The sequence below is a fragment of the Herpailurus yagouaroundi genome, unplaced genomic scaffold (assembly GCF_014898765.1).
Source record: "Herpailurus yagouaroundi ecotype Mexico unplaced genomic scaffold, PumYag 189, whole genome shotgun sequence".
In the NCBI taxonomy this organism is placed as follows: Eukaryota; Metazoa; Chordata; class Mammalia; order Carnivora; family Felidae; genus Herpailurus; species Herpailurus yagouaroundi.
This window is the reverse complement of record NW_024412420.1, coordinates 1,190,079-1,213,326: the sequence shown is the minus strand read 5'-3', so window position 1 is coordinate 1,213,326 and position 23,248 is coordinate 1,190,079. Positions and strand designations below refer to the sequence as shown.

General features: G+C 35.3%; 1 protein-coding gene and 1 long non-coding RNA gene across 2 annotated transcripts in view; both read right to left on the bottom strand.

Annotated features, from left to right (window-relative positions):
• BCAS3 (BCAS3 microtubule associated cell migration factor) overlaps positions 1–23,248 on the bottom strand; it is a 632,238-nt gene that overhangs the window by 242,680 nt on the left and 366,310 nt on the right. The window contains exon 25 of the mRNA XM_040497881.1: positions 22,860–22,957. Within this exon, the coding sequence (XP_040353815.1) occupies positions 22,860–22,957 (98 nt within the window). The remainder of the gene's footprint in view (positions 1–22,859; positions 22,958–23,248) is intronic.
• Positions 17,520–22,852, bottom strand: LOC121044677 (uncharacterized). Its single transcript, XR_005797426.1, has 2 exons — positions 20,813–22,852; positions 17,520–17,694 (listed from the first exon to the last, which is right to left on the bottom strand). It is a non-coding gene; the product is annotated as an uncharacterized LOC121044677 (long non-coding RNA).

The following is a 23,248-nucleotide window of genomic DNA, read 5'->3' as shown; positions in this document are numbered from 1 at the left end:
ACACGGGGCTCAATTTCATGAACCGTGAGATCATGACCTGGGCTGAAATCAAGAGTCAGATGCTTAACCAACTGAGCCACCCAGGCGTCCCTCTATTTTTAATTTTTTGAGGAACCTCCATACTGTTTTCCACAGCAGCTCCACCAATTTACTGTCCAAAATTCCAATTTATAGTGCATAAGCATTCCATTTTATCCACTTGTTATTTCTTGTCTTTTTGACAATAGCCTTTTTCTTTTTGACAATAGCCATTTCTAATAGGTGTGAGGTGCTATCTCAGTGTGGCTTCAATTTGCATTTCTCTGCTGACTAGTGATGTTGAGCATCTTTTCATGTACTTGTTGGCTTCTGTGTACTTCTGTGGAAAAATGTCTATTCAGATCCTCTGCCCATTTTTAACCAAAATTTTTTTTTCTATGGAGTTGTATGAATTCTTTATATGTTTTATTTTTTATTAAATTTTTAAATATTTATTTATTTTTGACAGAGAGAGAGAGAGAGAGAGAGAGAGAGAGAGAGAGAGAGACAGCATGGGAGGGGCAGAGATAGAGAGGGAGACACAGAATGTGAAGCAGACTCCAGGCTCTGAGCTGTCAGCACAGAGCCCAAAGCGGAGCTCAAACTCATGAACTGTGAGATCACTACCTGAGCTTAACAGACTGAGCCACCTAGTCGCCCCTATATATATTTTAGATATTAACCCTTTATCAGATACATGATTTGCAAATATTTTATCTCATTCCATAGGTTAATTTTTCATTCTGTTGATGTTTTCTTTCACTGTACAGAAGCTTTGTAGTCTGTAGTCCCAACTGTTTACCTTTGTTTTCATTGCCTTTGCTTTTGGTGTCAAATTCAAATATATCGCCATGACCAATGTCAAGCTTACTGACTGTTTTCTTCTGGGAGTTTTATGGTTTCAAAATGGTTTTACATTAAAGTCTTTAATCCATTTTCAGTTGAAATGTGTGTATGTTGTAAGATAGTGATCCAGTTTTTCCAAAACCATTTATTGAAGAGACTATCCTGGGGTGCCTGGGTGGCTGAACATCTGACCCTTGATTTCAGCTCAGGTCACCTTAGGATCATGGGATCGAGCCCTGAGTCAGGCTCTGTGCTGAACATGGAGCCTGCTTGAGATTTTCTCTCTCCCACTGCCCCTCTCCCCCACTCACATGCTCTCTCTAAAAAAATAAAAAATAATAAATCAATTAAAAGTTTTAAGAAAAATTTTAAAGAGACTATCATTTCCCCATTGTATATTCTTGGCTCCTTTGTCATAAATTAATCGATCATATATCTGTGGGTTTGTTTTTAGGCTCTCTATTCTGTTTCGTTTATCTATATGCCTATTTTTATGGCAATATTGTATTGATTACTATAGCTTTGTAATATAGAGTGGAATCAGGAAACATGATGCCTCCATGTTGTTCTTCTTTCTCAAGATTTCTTTGGCTATTCAGGGTCTTTTGTGGTTCCATACAAATTTCAAGATTGCTTGTTCTATTTCTGTGAAAAATACCATTAAAAGTTTGATAGGGAATGGATTGAATCTGTACACTGTTTGGGGTAGAATGGACATTTTAACAATATTAAATCTTCTAATCCATGAGCACACAGTATCTTTCCATTTATTTGTGTCTTCTTTGATTTCATTCATCAATGTCATATGGTTTCCATATACAGGTCTTTCACCTCACTAAATTTATTCCTGGGTATTTCATTCTTTCCAAAGCAATTGTAAATGAGATTGTTTTCTTTTTCTGTTAGTTTGTTATTAGTGTATAGAAACACAACTGATTTTTATATATTGTTTTTGTACCCTGCAACTTTACTGAATTCATTTGGTGGCATTTAGTGGCATTTTGGTGAAGTCTTTAGGGCTTCTATATAAAACATCTGTCATATGCAAATTGTGACAGTTTTACTTCTTCCTTTCCAATTTGGATAACTTTTATTTCTTTTTCTTGCCTAATTGCTCTGGCTAGGTCTTCCATACTAGGTTGAATCAAAGCACAGAAGTGGGCATCCTTGTGTTGTTCCTGACCTTGGAGGAAAACCTTTAAGCTTTTCACTACTGGGTATAATGTTAGCTGTGGGTTTGTCACATATGGCCTTTACATTCCCTCTTATGCCCACTTTGTTGAGAGTCTTTATAAAAAATGGAAGTTGTATTTTGTCAAGTGCTTTTTCTGAATCTATTGAGGTGATACAATTTTAATCCTTTATTTTGTTAATGTGCTATACCACACCAATTGATTGATTTGTGGATGTTAAACCATCCAAGCATCCCTGGAATAAATTCCATGTGATCATGGTATATGATCCTTTTAACATATTGTTGAATTTGGTTTGCTAATAGCTTATTAAGGATTTCTGTATCTATGTTCACCAGGAATAATGATCTGTAATTTTCCTTTCTCATAGTGTCCTTAATCTGGTTTTGCTATCAGGGTAATGCTGACCTTGTAAAGCGAGTTTGGAGGTGTTCCTTACTCTTCTATTTTGGAAGCATTTGAGAAGGATTGATATTAATTCTTCCTTAAATGTTTGGAAATACATAAACCAAGGATTTATATATAAGAATTTTATTTATTCTTAATTAGCATGGTAAAAAATTAAAAACCAAAAAATTTAATGACAGAAGATTAGACAAATGATTCAAAGAATATAACTATTAAATTATCTATGTTTTGAGGGGTGCCTGGGTGGCTCAGTTGGTTAAACATCTGACTCTTGATTTCAGCTTGGGTTATGATCTTGCCCCATCTTGGGCTGTGCACTGATAGCATGTAGCCTGCTTGAGATTCTCTCACTCTCTCTCTCCCTCTCGCAAAATAGCTAAACATCAAAACTTGTCTATGTTTTAAAAAATATTTAATTACTTAAAAGAAATCTGCTGATGGTAAATGAGGCAAGTTACAAAATATTGTTTAATGTATTGCCAATTTTCTAATACTTTATAAATAAAAAAGCACTAAAAAGTTATATGCCAAAATGTTAAGAGTAATTATACCTGTGGAATGAAATCAGTCTTTAAATTTTATTCTTTATAATTTTTTGTACTTGACAAGTTTTCTAGAAAGAACATAGACCTACAAGTAGGGGAGACTTTCAAATAAAGCACCAGTAAGTGACACATGAACCCCAACAAACTTTCCTTGTTCCCCTGCTTTCCCAAAATGTATCAGCACTAAAGCTCTTCCACCTTCCTCGTTTCCTCTTTTCTCCTGAACACTGAAAGCAAAAGCAGTATAAGAATTCTGTAGCTTTTCCTCTAGTGTCAGCAGAGTCATGGCTTTTCACAGGTCTGGTTTCCTAGCCACACTCCACTTAACTTTTATTGAAAAACCTCACAAATGAAACTGGGTTCCTTCTATTTAGTTTAAAGAAATTAAAAGTCTGAGTAAAGCAAAGTCCAGGTTTTGGGGTAAACCACCTGGGTGGAAAACTGGGCTAAAGCAAGGCAGTTTTTCAAAGTGCTATGCCCCACGGCAGGGTAGTTTTCAATAAATGTAAGTTGAGAATATTTAAATAGCACCCAATTTACTTTTTATTCTCATAAAAAGGGAGGGATGAAAGAGCAGAGGTGCAGAAGTGGCTCCATTAAAATCCACTGCTGAGCCAAGAGCAGGGAGGCAACCTATGGAGGTTACCTGAAGTATGTATTTATACAGTTTATGGTGATAAAAAAAAAAATCACAATTTTTCTTCTTTTCAGATGTATCTAGGTTTATGTTATAATCTGAAACCCTACTGAAGGACACAACTTGCTTTGGCCAGGAAATCCTTAAATTTCTTCAGTGGTTTCTTGTGGACCCATCAGAAGCTTAGATCTACCGGGCTCACATTAAGAGTGCTCTGTTCCAAGGCTGAGCAAAGTTACTCTGATAAGCAAAATGTAAGATAAAAGTTTTTTAAGTATTATTTTTAGGGAGAGGGCAAATAATTTTTATTTCATTAAAGCCCTAGATACCTTGGAAAAATGAAGACGCTTAAATGAAGCAGAAACAGATAGGGGCAAAGCAGAGAATCTCTCACAAAGGGACAAGTAATACCTGATTTGGAGCTCAAGGCGCTGACCTGGATCCTAAGCAAATGAAACTATTTGATCCAATAAATGACGAAGTATGAGATTAACTGCAGATTTGAAAAGCATAGATTTCAATTCCCCAACGGTGCCTGAAATACTCATTACTGATGTTCTAAAGCATCTGTTCTATGTTCCATAAGTGAAACAAACAGTCAAAAACAAGCCTGCAGCATCCTGTCCTTACTTCCATTTTGACTGAAAAACTTTCTCTGCCAGTGTGAGAGTGTGGGTAGAGAAAGAGCGGGAGAGAGGACATTGAGCCCACCCAACTCCCGGAAATTTTAGAGAAAAGACAGAACTTTCCAAGAGAAATAATCATTTTGGTAAGTGAAACCATTTGTAACTTTAGAGGAGTTTTTTTCTTTCCCTCCAACATATCATAAGAAAAATCCACACTATGCACTAATAAGCTATAAAGCTTTGGTTTAAAAAGAAGGGTCAACAAGAGCTGAAACCACTAATGTCATACTTCAAGAAGGAAAAGTGGAGGGCAGTGACGGCCCAACACTTTCATGATCCCAATAAAAAGTCTCACCCAGGCTAAAAACTATCTGCCAAATTTATGCCAAGAGCAAGCTTTACAGCCAAGCTAAAATCTTCTGTGCATATAAGGAGTGCTGTAAAAATAAAGGCATATTCAGCATCCTGGGAAAGTCTTTCACTTACAGAAATAAAGCAGAATTATCAAAATAGGAAGATAGAAGCTAGACAGAAGAAAGAGAAACAGAAGACAAACTGAAACAGAGACAGGGGTAAAAAGAGTGAAGGAGAGACAGGGACAGATCAAGACAGTCAAAACCAAATGTAAACAGCCAGTCTAACATACTCCGGAGAGTGGTCTGCTCCCCTCGCAAACAAAACAAGCTCCATTTTTGAAGACAGAGTACCTTCTGAAGACTGAGTGAAATGTATTTATATACAAAAATGAACATCCCTAAAGTCAAATCCGTTTGGGCAGAACTATTTTGAGGTTCCTCTTTTTAAGGAGTGAAGCAGCTCAAGGAGTTAATTCCTATTCTGTAGTCCCCACCCAAACACCCATGAAATGGCTAATTTCAGTTCAGTCAAGAAGTCAACATATTCCTTATCAAAATCAGTGATGAATCCATTTCCCTTAAGGGACTATCAGAGCTGCCTCAGAATACTGCAAATGTAACCAAACAATATAGGATCACAGATTTTACAATCAGAAAGGTCTCTACATATCTAATCTAACAAACTTACCGTAGGAATCAAATGAGGATCAGGAAAGAAATTGTCATACCGTCACAATCTGAAACTGGAAGAAATGGATGGTGTAGGAGGGGGTGGGATGACAATTTCTGAGATTTAAACTCTTGCTTAAAATATCAGGATGTAATCTATTGTTAATGGAACATGTCTTCCAAGAAAATTACATATTAGTTAAGAATACAAGCTCTGGCATTAGACTGCCTGGCTTCCAACATAGGATCTACCACTTCTCAAAGTCTGTGTCCTCAATTATAAAATGAGGACAATACTATAGCCAGTCTCCAAAGGTATATAAACATAAAATATATAGAAAACAAAAACTTTGGGATACAGTAAAAGCTATTGCATCATCATCATCATCATCATCATCATCATCATTATTGAAATAAAGTAACAAGGAGAGAACATTTAATGAGTCCTTGTTGTGTACCAAAACTTTGATATAGTAAAAGCTATTGCTGCATCACCACCATCATCATCATCATTGAAATAAAGTAACAGTAACAGGGAAAGAACTAACATTTACTGAGTCCTTGTTGTATACCTGGGCTATGGCCAGAATCTTTACAAATGTCCTATGAATTTTCCCAATAGGAGACAGGTGTTCTTATATTCTTCTTAAGGAAAAGAGACACAAGGTCATATACCTGGTTGGCTATAAGGAAAGAATTTACACTTGGCCACAAAGTTCATGTACTTCTGCTACGTGTAACCTGCCTATTCTAAAAATGCACCTATCAAAAATAAAATTTAATAGAGAGCTACATCAAACACGTTCGTGACAAAGAAATTCAGATGGCATTGCCAAAGTGGAAGATAGTACAGCATACATAACTTTTCTGAGTCATAGTTCCCTATTCTGAAAAAAGGGAATTACAGTTGATCCTTGAACAACATGGGTTTGAACTGCATGGGTCCACTTAAACATGGATTTTTAAATACATAAACACAGTATAGTACTGTAAATGTGTATTGTCTTCCTTATGAGTTTCTCAATAACATTTTCTTTTCTTTAGCTTACTTTATTATAAGAATACAGTATATAAATACAGTATATAATATATATAACATGCAAAATATGGGTTAATTGACTGTTTATGTTCTCAGGAAGGCTTCTGGCCAACAGCAGGCTATTAGTAATTAACTTTTAGGGGAGTCAAAATTTATACATGGATTTTCAACTGCACAGGGGGGTCAGCCCCCCTAACCCTCACGTTGTTCAAGGGTCAACTGTATAACAATACCTTTACCTCATGGGAATTTTATGAAGAATAAAAAAGCTAATGTATATGAAGTACTTAGCACATTATATTAAGCAATCAAATATTGTAAAAAAAGGTATTATTTATTATATATAAAATTTAATATGCAGCACAGGAACTGTATAGGCTGCATGTAACTCAAGATTTAAATAGAGATGTTAAATATCCTATTTATTGTCTTTTAATGTTATAACTTTCTCAGAATACATAGTCCAGTTAGGTTTCCTTAGTAAGTAAGGAAACACATAATTTAAAATTATGATAATTTTCATGATCACCACCTCAAAATAATTTTGTCTCAGTCAAGGACACCTATTAGTTTGCATATAGCTATTTTTTTGCATGTTAGTGGTTTTATATTCATTAATGTTCCTTAGTAACTTCTTTTTTTATTCTTAAGACTATATTGTCTTTGTTTTATTTTTAAGTGTATTTATTTATTTTGAGAGAGAGAGCACATGCAAGCAGGGTAGAGGCAGAGAGAGGTGGAGAGAGAGAATCCCAAACAGGCTTCATGCTGTCGGCACAGAGACCAACACAGGGCTTGATCCGATGGACCATGAGATCATGACCTAAGCTGAATTCAAGAGTCAGACACTTAACCGACTGAGACAGCCAGGTGCCCCAAGACTATAATGTTAAAAATAAACCATAATAAACCAAGAACAAGCCATAATGTTTATTCTTGAAATAACAATGAACAAACTACTAGTGAAAATTCCACCATCGACAGCAGGAGCTGACAGAGGTATCAATCCAGAGCCTTTCGGTTTGTTAGTATTTTGTTTATGTCAACCAAATAGAAGGCAAATATTTAGTTACCATTTTGCAGATGAGAAAACAGAGGCATAAATGGGCTGGTTAAAGATCCTGTAGTTCCCAAGCATTAATGGACAGGAAAAGCAAGCAAATACATTTCTCTTTCATGTACACTTTCATACCAGAGTTGAATTCTTTTCTCCACCTTTATTAAAGGGCCAGATATTATTTTTCAGAATTTGAAGTGGGGAGTTATTTCTGAATAAACTATACAAAACAAACCAGGATAACTTAAACATGTGAAAACACAAGTCCAGTGGATGGGATGTGAACAGCTTTTATAAGTTTCAAAGTGGCTAAGAACTCATAGATCTTTACAGTAATAAATATTGTAGTGTACAAAGGTCCTTTGGGAATCCCCACTCATATATTATGCCATGATAGATCAAGGTGTCCAGTCCATTTAGTATCAGGACATTTTCGGCTTCTTTTATGCTTTAATCCATACTTTGAAAAAGCAATTAAAAATATTTCTAAGAGAAATATCATCACTTTGCCTCCCTCTCCCCTACCCCCAAATACAGAATAAATTGTGAGTTTCAAACACTAGTATTCTTTTAGTTTGCATTTGCCCACAAGCAGATGGAAAAGAAAGTGACCTTGGGCAATCACCATTCTTTAGTGAATGCCTTTTTCAGCTTCAGAAAACATTACCTGATTGATAGTGGCTTTCCTAGCTGAAAGTAAATATTTACTGCTTAAAGAGTAAGAGTTTCTCTGTGAGCAGCAGGAATACCTAGGTGAGCCATCAAAACCTTATCAAAGAGGTCTGGCCAATGGCTCCTTAAAATAGAGGTGCCACCCAAGAGTGGAAAGGCTGTAGTTGAAGAATTCTATGATGTACACAATATATGCTATAATGAATAGGGGCACCTGGGTGGTTCAGTTGATTGAGTGCCCAACTCTTGATTTTGGCCCAGGTCATGATCCCAGTGTTGTGGAATCAAGCTCTGCATCAGGCTAAGTGTGGAGCCTTCTTAAGATTCTCTCTCTCTCTCCCTTTGACCCTCTCCCTACACTTGTGCTCTATCTCTCTTAATAAATAAATAAATAAATAAATAAATAAATACAGTTCCTAGGTCAGATAAAACACCTGCTAATCATATGAATGAAATCAAGGCAGGCTATTGTGGCCAAGATGCTATTTAATACCCTGGAAGAAGTGAAGGTTTCACAGAATCATATCTTTGCTCTGCTGCCTACTAGCTATGTGACAACAGACAGGTTATTTAACATCCCTTAACCTCAGTTTCTTCATTTATGTAAATAAACAAACAAACAACTTGCAATGGTAACCTATCAAATACTGAAAAATATGTTAGGTGTTAAACAGTTTCATTTATGTTTTGTGGATAATGCATACACATGTTCTAAAAGACTACATTGAAAAAAAAGTCTACTTTTTATTTGTTTCCTGGCCACTCAGTTCCCTTCCTAAAAGGCAACTACTGTATCTAGTCAAATGCAAAAATTTGGTTTCAATATTTCATGCTGAAATGTTGAATTCATTAACATTTATTGAGTGCCTATTATGGGTCAGAACCATTCAGGGTGCTGTGGGGAGCACAAAGATGAGCTCACAGTCTAGAATGGGAAATGGTTCCCAGCTAACTTTAATATGAGGTGATAAACACAACAGTAAAAGTTTAAGAACAGCGGAGAAAGCAATTAATTTAATCAATGGGGTGAATTGGAATAAAGAGTAAAATTAAGAACAGGTTTCAAGGCAAATGAAAAGTTTCAGGCACCATACCAAAATTTTACTAAGATCTCTCTAGTTTAGGCCCTCTGACTCCGGGAATTAGGATCCTACCATGGCTATAAATACTCTATTTAAAGGTATTCACTCATGGCTAAAAATTTCTAACATAGAAAAGGTCAGCCCAATAGGAGAATGTCAAAGGGACTAGTATGGATGCTGTAAGTGTCCTTTTTAGGTAGAAAGAAACAGAAGAGTGAAAATTATGGAAAGAGCCTAAATGTCCATCAACTGATGAATGGATAAAGAAATTGTGGTTTATATACACTATGGAATACTACGTGGCAATGAGAAAAAATGAAATATGGCCTTTTGTAGCAACGTGGATGGAGCTGGAGAGTGTGATGCTAAGTGAAATAAGCCATACAGAGAAAGACAGATACCATATGGTTTCACTCTTATGTGGATCCTGAGAAACTTAACAGGAACCCATGGGGGAGGGGAAGGAAAAAAAAAAAAAAAGAGGTTAGAGTGGGAGAGAGCCAAAGCATAAGAGACTGTTGAGAACTGAGAGCAAACTGAGGGTTGATGGGGGGTGGGAGGGAGGAGAGGGTGGGTGATGGGTATTGAGGAGGGCACCTTTTGGGATGAGCACTGGGTGTTGTATGGAAACCAATTTGACAATAAATTTCATATATAAAAAAAAATAAATAAAAAAAATAATTATGGAGGCCGAGGTATCATCTGACAGATGGTTTAATACAATAACATTTGAGCTATTCTATATGCTTGTTGGAAACATTAACACATTTAAAGCAAGTTCTAATATAAAAAAAAAAAAAAAAAAAAGAAAGTCTTTTCTCTTCCCAATCATGCAAACATTTTTCATTTGAAAAGTATATAAACTCATCTAAAAAAGGGATTACTAACGGGAATTCAATTAAAGTTTCAAGTGTAACCTTGGTATTCTCTCCAGTCTTAACATGGAGCATTTATAGAATAATTGTGGTCTTTCCAATATTCTTAGCTCACCAAAGTAAAACAGGTTTAAGACTCAAGATACCATGTCTCACAGGGCTGCCTGGAGCATAAGTACAAGTCACTGAACTGCAATGACATTACAAAAATGGTGGCAATTCTTCAAGAAATTATTTTGGTTTAATGGAATTTAGGTCAGATATCCCTAAATGCTAATATCCTGGGTTCATGTATAAGACAGGCAAGCTTAAAAGATAGCCCCAAATAACCATACAATGGTATGTCTGAAAATTAGCCCAGTATGACCAGAAAACAAAAGAAGGTCCATTCCTTTCAGTGGATGTTTTCCAGGCTTGAGAAGATTCCAGAAAGCAGAAATTTGCTATAGTGAATGCTTTGTAAAGATAACCTTAAAACACAAATTCCTATGCAAGTCTAATACTACAAAAACACAACTGATTTGAGGGCCATAATTCCCTTATTTTTATTATCTGGTTATGTAAAAGCTATCAAAGATGAGAAACAAACTACTTAAACATAATGCTGCTTTTAAAAAATGACATGAAAGATCATTTGAAATGCTCTGCAAAAATATTCCAACTGGGGGCGCCTGGGTGGCTCGGTCGGTTAAGCGTCTGACTTCGGCCTACGCCTTGATCTCGCAATTCGTGAGTTTGAGCCCCACATCAGGCTCGGCGCTGACAGCTTGGAGCGTGGAGCCTGCTTCCAGATTTTGTGTCTCCCTCTCTCTCTGCCCCTCCCCTGCTCATGCTCTGTCTCTCTCTGTCTCTCAAAAAAATTAAAAAAAAAAAATTAAAAAAAATATTCCTACTGATAACACAGTTTACTAACGGCCCAAACAAAGAAATAGGGCAACTCTAATAAAGAACTCTAGGCCAAGATCATATTGTCTAGGTGTAAGTGATGTAATGTAGATATAAAGATGCAATGTTATTAAATTTTAATCAGTTTATGGTATATTTTAAGCCTTATCAGAAATCAACAATGCAACAAATATTGATTATCTGCTCCATGCCAAGCACTAATACCAGGCATGAGACATACAAAGACAGCTCTTGTTCTTAAAGAGCCCTTTACTATAAAACGTTACTTCCCCCCTCTTTTTCAAGGCATCCTATCCATAGGGTAATCCAATAATAATGCCATCCAGAATTATGTTAAACCAAGCAGTAACAGAGGAATCAGGATTCACATCTCCTGTTAAGTCATTCTGTGCCTTTTCCCCACTATTTTCAATGGCAAATTAATCTCGATCACAATATACTTAAACACATCAGTACAAACAATGACTTAAGAACTGCTACCAGTGTCATCTCCTTCTGCTCACTCCTGCCCATGGATCACAGATGCTGTAATGTCTGCTTACCCGGCTTTTTTCACCATACTCTTAGCAGCAGGAAAATAGCAAACTCAAAATGTATTATTATTTAAAGCTGCACTTCAAATCCAGGAATTTGGCTCAATTAAAAAAAAAACAAAAAAACACCAAAACCCTATTTTGGCATTCAAAACAATCATAGCCACAAGCTGCAAAACATTAAAGTCACAACTTTTTCTGGGATTAGGATTGCATCAGAGGTAAGATTTAAACTTCAGCACCCCAAAGCCTGATGATACAATGTTTTACTAATCCTATAAGAATACCCTGTTCTGTGATTACTATGATAGCTTCCTAAATACTGTGAAATATAGGAAGAGGGACAAAGCTTCTATTTTTCTTCCCTCCATTCACAACTTAGTCCCAAAGTTCTGAATATAAGCATTTTCTGTAACAACAAGCTACCTTTATAACATCCAGATAATTATAGGTTCAGGTCAAGAACTCTAAACCATATTGATTACATCTCTATGCAATAAGGACCCTCCAGCACTGTTTGTATCCACTATAACAGGGACAGCTTTTAAGTATCTGTGACACGAAGAATTTTCAGTCCTATCAATGCCAGAAATGGAAAGCCAATGACCAGTCAGGCCTGTCAGTTGTTGCCTGCAGCAATAAGGACAAGTTGGGAATTCATCATACTGGAACTTCATCTGCCAGCTGCATTCACACATTTTCACCACCTGAATAGTTGATTCTCTTCAACTCCCATGTGACTCATTTCAGCATACAGTGTTTTGAAATGAATATTTGATCAGTCAGGGTAAAAGGAGATTTGGACTTATCTGAGGTGTCACCATAATGCACTTTAAGTAATTCTAAGTATCAGGAGCTAGGTGTCTTAGGTCCCACGCTTTACATATTTCTGAGATGGGCCTGTGATCCTAATTAAATATGATTCAGTGGGATAAGCCATGTAAAAGCACCTAGCACAGTGTTGGGCACAGACCTGTTTATCAATAAATACTGGCTTTCCATATCTTTTACTTCTATCTAATGGTGAATATCTTAAAGATTCCTCATAGATCCCTGGGAGATGGGGATCTTATACTGCCAAAGAAACTTAAGAATCACCCTAATTTTGTCATAACTCTAAACTCTCACCCAAATATGAACCCAAGAAATAAAGAAATACAGTGGAGTTTTTAAAATTGCTTCATGATTTAAGGATTTCAACAGTTTGCCTCTGATATGCCTTCATGTGATTTTGTTTTTATCCTACTTGGGGTATAGTGAGCTTCTTGAAACTTTGAGAGTTCAGGTCTTTAAATAATTTTGGAAAATTCTCAGCCATTCACTTTTTTTTTTTTTTTTTTTGCCCTTTCCCTCCTTGTCATCCATGTGTAACAACCACATACATTAGACAGTTTAATATTACCCCACATACTTCTCACACTGAGTTGTTTTATTTCATTATTTTCTTCTCTCTGTGCTTCAGTCTGATAATTTTTGACTTGTTTTTGAGTCTCTGATCCTTTCCTTCTGCATCCAGTCAACTATTAAGCCCATTCCACAAATTATTTATTTAAGGTATATTTTTCAGTTTTAGAACATCAGTTTGATTCTTTTATGAATTTTGTCCATCTATTCCTCACTCCAATAAAGAAATAATATTGAAATGTAGGTTTTCATTTTAAAAATTACATGTAACATTATACGGAAATATTAAAAACTTCTTTCTAAGATTAAGACAAGAATGTTCAATATCTTCACTTCTATTCAACATTTAGCTGGAATGTCTAAGCAAGTACAATAAAGAGGAAAAAGAAATAAAAGGTATAAAGATGAGAAAGAAAGAAAACCATCTTTGTTTGCAGATCAATGACTACATAGTAGAAAATCCAAAGGACTCTATTAGAATACATGAATTTAGAAAGGAGGGCACTCGTGATGAGTGCTGGGTGTTGTAGGTAACTGATGAATCACCAAATCCTACACCTGAAACTAATATTACACTATATGTTAACTAACTGGAATTTAAATAAAAACTTGAAGATTTAAAAAAAAAAGAGGTTTCTGGATACAAGTTCAACATACAAACAAAATTATGTAGTCTATATGCTATGAAAAAAAGTCTGAAAAATGAAACACAATACGCTATTTATACTAGCATCAAAACATCAAATAATTGAAGTAAATTTTATAAAATATGTTTAAGACTTCTACATTGAAATGTAACAGTAGTAGGAGAAATTAAAAAGGCCTAACTAAATGGAGAGCTATAAAATGTTCATGGGTTAGAAGACTGAATATTTTTAAGGTGTCAATTCTCCAAAATTTGATCCAATGAAATCTCATCTAAATTTCTGTAGAGATGATTATACATTTAATGTGTATGTATATGAGGATATAGTTATATCTCAGTGATTTTCAAACATTTTTTGATTCAGGACCCTTTTGTGCTCTTAAAAATTGAGGTTTCCAAAGAGCACAAAAGGTTTATGTATTTTGTATCTATCAACATTGAAAACATTTATGTATTAACTCATTAAAATACAAGAAACTCTCTATGTATTAACATAAGTGATATTTTTTATTCAAAATTTCCAAACTGAAAAATAATGAGAAGAATGTCATTTTTACTTTTTTGGACAAACTTTTATAATAAACAACAGGTAGATTCTCTTATCAATTTGTGCATTCAATCTGTTGTGATATGTTGTTTTGGTTGAGTATGTGAAGACAAGTTGACCTCACTCAAAAATGTAACTGGAGAAGGATAGAGCATATTCAGATCCTGAGCCTTTTCAGATTCTTGGAATATTCTTCTTTGAGATGACCCTTAACAAGTTAATTGAAACGATATCAATTAACTTTTGTAGTCTGTTACATGAAAATCCTTTGTCCTTTCTTACATTTGGAATGAGTCCATTACCCATACATACTTTTGTAATATAATAAAATTGGTCTTTCAGAAAATATTTCAGATCTCCAAATGTGGATTTATATTATTATATGACATAAAAATAGCATACTAGTTAATATCACCACCTATCTCATCAGAAATGTCTTTAAGTATTGGGAGCTTATTAAACAGTGGTAGATACATGGATATATGATTTTCAGTTTTCCAAGTTTTAATTGAAAATGAGTTTTATCATTGGTAACAAATATTGTCAGTTGTTTTCTTTGAAGTGGCAGGCCTATTTTGTTTATTTTTGAGAAAATTTTTGCCAAATACCCAGGTTTGAATAAACAAAGTTTGCCAGTTGTTCTTTCTAATAAAATAGTATTCCATGAAAATAGTTGCTAGTTCAGTTCACAATAATCACACAAGTGCATTTTGTCAAGACAACTATCATTCATTAATTCAACTGTGATATATAGAATAATAAAAAGAAGTATACAAGCAGCAAAATTGAATAAAATTTTCACATGTCAATGATTTTGTCTGTATCATAGACATTCTTAAGTAATTGTAGCTTTTTTAAACTATGAGTGAGTACCCATAGCTACAAGCATAGTTTGGTACCACTGCTTTCACTATGCTAAGATGCCATCAGTTTTATCAACCATTGCTTCCGCATCATCTGTACTTAATCAACACAGCATAAAAAAGAAAGGCCAATAATCACTTCATATTACCATAAAAATAGCTTTCAAGCACCGATCCCTTAAAAGTGTCTTGGGGACTTCCATAGGTCAGTGGACCACACCAGGAATTACTGGTATGTATATACATACACATGTGTTTGGAAATGCAAAGAATCTAGAGTAGCCAAGACAGACATGAAAAGCAAAAGTGAAGATATTAAACTGCTATATCTCTTACTAAAACGCTACAATATTAAAACAGTATCATATTGGTGTAAAGGCAGATACACACACACATACACACACACACACACACACACACACACACACACACACACACACATCAAAGGAACAGAATAGAGAATCCAGGAAAAACATGGACTTTTTAAAAAGGCAGAAATGAAATTCATTGGAGGAAAAAAGTATCTTTTTGATAAATAGTGCCAGAAGAAATTGCATGGAAGAACTGAACCTTGATCTTTGCCTTATAGCATGATAAAAAATAATTTGAAAAGGTTCATATACCTACATGCAAAGCCAATACTATACAATTACTAGAGAAAAGCATCACTCAAGACTGGGTGGAATGGGGAAAAATTTTTGTTTAAAACACAAAACATAAAAGGAAAAACAGTGTAAAAATTGGACTTCTGGCTGTCAAAAACCACCAATATGAAAGTGAAAAGGCAATAAACTAAAAGGAAATATTTGTAAAATATGACAGAAGACCTACATCCAAAATATTTAAAGAATTTATATGTAATAAGACAACAGACCACATAAAAGTTCACTTCACAAGAACATTACAAAAGAAGATCTCCAACTGGCCAGAAAGTATATTCAAGGTACTCAGTATTGATATTCATCAGAGAAAAGCAAATTGAAACTACCGTTTACATTTACAAGAATGGCTCATACATTTCTAAGAATGAAAAATGGCATAGTCATTTTGGAATACCTTCTTGGAGGTTCCTAATAAAGCTAAAGACATGCCTACTTCTTGAGCCAGCAATTCCAGTCCTAGGTATATGCTCAAAATATATGCATGTACATGTAAAAAAAAAAAAGTGCATATGTCAAAAAAGAAGGCTTGTACAGTAAAGTTTATAGCAGTTTTATTCATAATAAGCTAAAAGCAGAAAACAGTAGGACAATGGATATATAAAAGCATTTTTTTTAATGTTTATTTTTGACAGAGAGAGAGAGAGAGAGAGAGAGAGAGAGAGAGAGAGATTGTGAGTGGAGAAGGGGCAGAGAGAGAGGGAGACACAGAACCTGGATTAGGCTCTAGGCTTCTGAGCTGAGCTGAAGTCGGCCACTTAACCAACTGAGCCACCCAGGCTCCCAGGACAATGGATACATAAACTGTGTTATATTTGTACTACATTGCAATGTAAAAAAAGGAACTAGTAACACATGTAACACCTGGATGAACTCAAAACCATTAAGAAGCCAGACACAAAAAAGTATCTATAAAGTTTAATATAGATAAAACTAATTTATGATGATAAAACTCATAGTGGTCATCTCTAGCTCAAAGGTAGTATTGACTGGAAGGGGCATGAAGGAAATTTCTGGAATGATGGAAATATTCTAATTTATTCTGAGTAGTGATATACATAGGTATAAAAATTCATCAAGTTGTATGATTTCTGCTACATATAAATTTTACCCTGATTTTTAAAAATTCTTCAAAGGTGATCCAAAGTACAAGTTTATCAATTTCTCAAGCTGGAAGGGGCTTTGGAAATAATCTACTTCAATTCCTTCATTTTATGGTAGAAAAGTCTTGGGTTTTGAAGCAATTTCCCAAACAGGTAATTACAGGCAAAGTTGAGAACAGAGCCAAAGATTCACAAGTTACTAGTCTCTATTCTTTACACTACACCAACTTTACAAAACAAGACTTTTTCCTGGGAACAATTATTTTCACTTCGATTATTTGCTTTAGCTTTTCTCTGACAGTTTTCAACAATATCCAGGGGACTATCATGAGCTCTGGTTCCGACTAGTTGCCCGGGTGAGGTCCCAGGCTGCTTTTTAATTCCTCACTGGGCTTATATATTCAATGGAAAGAGACTCTTTTGTTTCTTTCTAAGTTTATAGATGGCACCTATAAGCATAAGCCTCTCAGGCTCTTGGACACAATTTAAAATAGCGTGGCACTAACAGTTTGACACTAACGTCACTAAGACAAATGGAATTCCCGGTTCAGACTTAAACAAATTCTAATACTGCCCCCAATATTGTCCCTCTGCCACCACAGTCTCAGGCAACAGACTGCATAAACAGTCCAGCCTTGTATTAAAGATGTAGTAATAAAGGTACAAAAAAGGAAAGTTGGGTCTTTCGGCCAAAAAGCCCCTTGTAAATATGTGGCACCCCGGTGTATCAACAGTAGGGAGAATTCCATCAATTCCTTCTCAAAATGCTTAGGAAAGACTTAAAGTCATGTCAAGGACTTGGTGCTTGCAATAGAGAAAGCAAAGGCGAGGTTTTAGTTGACACAAAGATTTATTCAAAGAAGCAATGTGTCAGCAGAAAAAAGCTTTCCCAACAGCTTCTTCTACTTCTGTTTACAATTTCTTCATCTTCAAGTGGGGCACTTTTTTTTCTTAATTGTGCTGAGCTAAAATTTTCCACATTGTTAACTTGAATTTCATCTTCTAACATCCTATAAATATTAGAAAGAAGAATGAGAGGAATATTTAAGTCAGAAGGAGAGAGATGTAGCTGATCACCTTCCTCATGGGCAAAACCAGGTCTTTTCCCTATGCTCTTCATCTCTAACACCTATTTTTGATTCTATACAGACAAGTAGGTGTTCATTAGAGTTGAAACAAAGCATAAACTTCCTCTTTTCTAATAAAAAAGCCAGTCTTAATATCTGAATTCGAATATTTGCTAACTGTCTCAAGCATAAATAGTGTCAAAGTAAAATTGCTGACCTCCTTTTTCCTCTCTGAGGGACTGTTCACAGTTCACGACTAAGCCTTCTTTTAATTTCATCCTCATCCATAATCCTCTTACTGATCCCACATAGGCTTTGAATACTCAAGGTACAAGTATGCCTGGGGTTTTCGTCACCTTATAATCACAAAGAATATATGGAAGTCCATTAAATGAAAGCCACATCATGTATTCAAAGAAATATATCAATATTTCTAAAGAACTTTATATCCTTTATATCTGAGAGTTATTTTAGGAAATAATGAACATGTCCCTGCCAAAAAAAAAAGAAAAACAATTTTTTTGTGTGTGGGGGACCTTAAACTCTTTTTACAGACGCAGAGAAGACTAGATAGGTAGGAAACATCACTTGTTGAAAGTTTCAACAAATGTTCAAAACTACGATTATAATGTCATGGCTTGCATCATTCAGCTCTAGTTTTTAAAATCACGGCACTAAGTTGCCTCACCATTGGAAGACTAATGGTGTTTCTTACAAATCTCTTTGCTTCTTACCACCGGCATCTCTTGTGTCTCTGATAGCGGTAAGACACAGTGACTAAGCTTGTCTGCCTCAGATTGGAATGGCAACTGTAGATACAATGAAATATAATCCCTAGGAATATTCTTCCCCCAGCATATCAGAAAAATCTCTGTAAAATAAAAGCATGCCCCAAGTGAACGTCCTTCCTTCCAGCAGAGGTTTGACTTAAATAATCTCCTTGTTGCCTACCCAATCATACTTCTCTAGTAAGTACCTTTAAAAAAAAAAAAAAAAAAAAAACGCCTGATGCATCAAATGCCAAATACACAAAGCAGGCACAAGTGATCGTTACAAAATCAGTCAGAGCAGGCCCAAAAAAATTATTACAAAATCCACCAAATCAAATTAGTTTGGGTTTTAAGTATATCATTTTCTTCAGTACACAAATTACTTTGCTAATGGGAAAAAATGGGTGTCGAAAAAGTATCTCCTGAATTAACAAATCTCTTGGAAATTATTTAGATTACTTCAACTGTACAACAAAAATAATATTCCTCTTAAGTCAAGAACATCAAATACTAAGTCTGGAACTTTGTCCTTATTTGTAGAAATACTTGACATAACACTAATACCTTATTTGTCAAAGCCTACTCTACAGGATAAGAACTCATTTTGCTTAACTGTCACAATTTTCCTTCTACTGTCATCTTCCTCAGGAATGTACATAAATACTGCTCCTACCACTTCCAATAACATTTTCTCTATTAAAATGTTTACTTTAGTAGAGTTTGACAAAGAGGCCTGCTCTTCATATGAACCAGGCATGAGTCTGTCTTTAAATCTTAGTTGCTTTGAGTTCTTTCTTGGTAAACATCAATTTCCATAGTAAAACCACAAATGAGGAGAAGCAAACTTAGGATGAACCAGATCTTTCTAGGCTTTCTGCCTGGAGGGCTCAAAAGCAACTTTAGAGCTGTTATTAAGTTACTCAACAGGTATAGCCTACAGGTCTGGGAATGAGAGATCAGTCACCAATGTGAGAAACAAAGTTTGAATAGGATATTGGCAGCTATATTTCTACTTTTCCTTCAGAGGTCCTATATCTTTATCAAAAGAAGGACACAGGTTATAAAAAAAAAAACAAACAATGAAAGGAAATTCTTAGATAGCTGACCGAAAGGAAATGTACAGAGAAAAAAAGTACTTCACCTAGAAATATTATCTATGATTTGGAGACACTGATGTTAATGAAAAATGGAGTAGTTCCTTCAAATCTCATTTGTCCTACGTAGCCTGTGTGTATAAGGGTAAAATCCTATAAAGTATCTTTCCAGAATGGTCTTCTTCTTGGTCAAGAAGGGAACATCTCATAATTACCTAAACTCAAAATTTAGCTAGGATAGTACATTTTGACTCACCAAAGTTCAGATGAAACATGCTGTGGGAGTGACATCTACTTATAAAGCAGTTATAGTTCTGCCAGTCTAAATACACATATTTATATAGAGACAGTAAGAAGCTGGCTCGTAGGTATCTAAAGGCATAGGATTTATGCCATGCCTAAATCACTGAAGTTAATAAGCAAAACATACATATTTTGGGAAACGTATTTCGATGTGAAGGAGTGAAGCACAGATACACTAGATCAAGAAATTATAAAAATAAAATTTCTTAGCAAAAGTGGTATAATGCTCTGCTGATCTCTTTTAGTTTGGACAGAATAACATTGCCAGATAAATAGAGCTCTAAAACATAACATGCTATAAATAAATAAATAAAGTATAAATAAAACATTTTCATTTTGAAAATTGTTACAACTGTCAAAAATTAATCATATCACATAAGATTTCATTTCATTAAATGCCTCTGAAAAGTAATCATATGAAAAATAATTACTGCACCAGTAGTTTAGACAGAGCAATTGCTGTCACTAAAATAGAAGGATAGTTATAAAATGTGCCACAAGAACAATTAAAAAGACAATACATTTAATTGTATAAATTGCTTGAAGGTTAAGACAAAGCCATGAAGACCATTCAGAGGAGGCACCACAGTGGTCTTATCTCTAAGCAAAGGCAATCAGAACTCCAGATAAGCATCTTCATAATATGCAGCTGACTCCAATGGTCATAATCAGAGAAGTACTTCCTGGTTCAGGAGCAGTTATACAAATTTATTAGACTCTTTTTAACAGAAAAATCTAAAACAGAATTTTCCCATGAGCTTCTTTTTATAAGGAACCCGAACCATTTAGTCTCTAACTTCCCTAAATATCAGTAGAAAAGTAAGTCTGTTACAACACCGGTCCTACTGGATAAAGTAGATTAAGTTTCCCCAACAAGATATTATTTTCACTCACTTAAAAAATACGTTGAACAATAGGGATCCAAACCATTTGAGAGGCAGAGAATTATTCATAATAGTCCGACTCCTCATCTATAGGGTTTCTTTAGCTCCAAGTTACAGAAAGCAGCACACACATTTCATTGCTCTGTCTCAGAAAGGAACTATGGCTTTCTGGAATGAAAACAGGCTTAGAAAAATAACAACAGAGCTTAGTCACCAAGAAGCTCTTTCTCTACTCAAAAAGATTATCACTTTCAGGCAGAGGCTCAGAGCTGTAGAACAATACCCTAGAATCTCCTACAATGTGTCTCTGATGGAAATATGAGTGAATCAAGGGCAAAGATGTTTCCTTTTTTAAACATCATTTTAAAAACTCTTCTTGCAGCAGATTTAAATCAAACTATGGTTGCCAATAGTGCACTGATATTCCTCTCTGTGGCATGAGGATATCTTTACAAAGAGCTAAAATTGATATACTACTATATGATAAATGTGGAGTATCATTACCTCAGAGTAAAGCACTGAATATGGCAACTTTTAATAACGCACAACAACTGCTTTAGTGATGTGTGTTTTACTTGACTGGGAGTCACCTGACTCTAAAACATTAATAATATGGCAGTTCAAGAATGTTAAACCCCTACAACAAAGGCTACTACTGTAATCTTGAATAAAATACTTTAGGTTACAATACATCACTTCCAGGATTCACAATTTTTAAGTGATAATTCCAGATGAGCAAGATCTCTTAGCACTCTCAGATCGAAACTATCAAAAAGATTTATTGTTTGAGACACCTATCTCAATATTTCATTCAATGCAGGGAAGGAAGGCTAGAGACTTCACACATTTCTGTGCTTGTTTCCAGGGGACAAGCATGGTTGCCAAGCGAAAGCAGAAGGACAAGTATGAGCCCTCTCAAGCAAGAGTCTACACTACAAACGAAGGCACAGCCCTGGATGCGGACAGCTCAATCAGACACAAGGTCCCATCCACTGAGAGAAAAAAAATCAGAAAGCTAAGAAAACGTACAAAACCATTTAGCTTTCAAACTTCAAAATACATCCAGACACAGAATCAGAAACAGAAGCTTTGGTCTTTAAAAAGTGACCTTCACAAATCAGTTTTGTGTTTGTTTCCATTTTCTTTCACAGTTTAAGCCTCAATCAAATCAGCAGTCTCTGGGGATTTTGAAATTGCTATAGATTAAAATCCTGTCTGACTCAACTGTTTGACTAATGCCGAGTATTTAATAATTCCACTCAGGAGAGACTTTTTCTTGATGAAACCCTGCTGTATGCTAGCTTCAGATGCTCTGCAGCTGCACCATAATATAAAGCATCACTGTCCTTATTTTCTTTATCAATGCATTCAGAGATGAAAAATGTATTATTATAAACAGTTCTATTACTTGGCAGACCTGGCAGAACACAGTTTTACAATACTAATGCAGCAACTATCACCTACAGAGGCAAAGACCTACTTCCAGATACTAATGATACATAGCCATGGCTTGGTTCCAAGGATAGGTGGTTAATAACTGTGATAGATAGACTAAAGTTAAGTTAATGAATTTCTAAACTTTATGCTTTCAATAATAAAACCATTTAAGTTACAGCACTTGGACTCTACTTCCACAGATCGAGCACTTTGATACTCAACAGGTTGAGTAAATTGAATCCATATATTGTATTTACGTTCTCTGTCAAGGTTGCTTCTCCACATTTGAGAGATCAAAGGCAAAACAGTGATCAACCCTGTAGCCTTCAATACCGTGTTCATTACATTTAATCAAGTGCCAACCCCACAGCATCATTCACGAAACTTAACAATACTTAAATGCATGGCATTGTTTAGCAACAAATGTAGGCACAGTATTGGTTTAACAGATACACACATACACACATGCACACATATCCCAAAACAAAACAAAAAAAAAAAAGAAGAAGAAGAAGAGGAAGGCAAAAAAAAAAAAAAAATACCATTCTCTACATTGTGCAGGAAAAGAAATTTAAAATGCACAGAACTCTCCAGCACACATTTTAGAGGTGGTTTTCTACCTGAGGCAGCATCAATCACGGTGGAAATTCCCCTTCGATCAGAGACTGGACGGGATGACCCTGGCATGCTGACTGGGTCAGAGCGGACCGGCTGGATCCTGCAATGCAATTTAATTTAATTCACATATGTTACTGGCATCAAAACTGTCGCATGCTACAACAGACCTTAAATCAGGAATGCTGGAATAGGCCAATCCATTAAAGAACCATTCATTCTAAAACTAGACAAACAGGGGAACTATAGTTCCTAATTCTTGCACAAAGCTGAAGGACTGCAAATATTCCCTACACTCCGGGCCCCTTCTTCTCTTTGTAAGTTATTCAATAGATTTTAAGTAAGGGATCGAAAAATTGACATTAATTCAAAAGGATAAATTTAATATAATGGG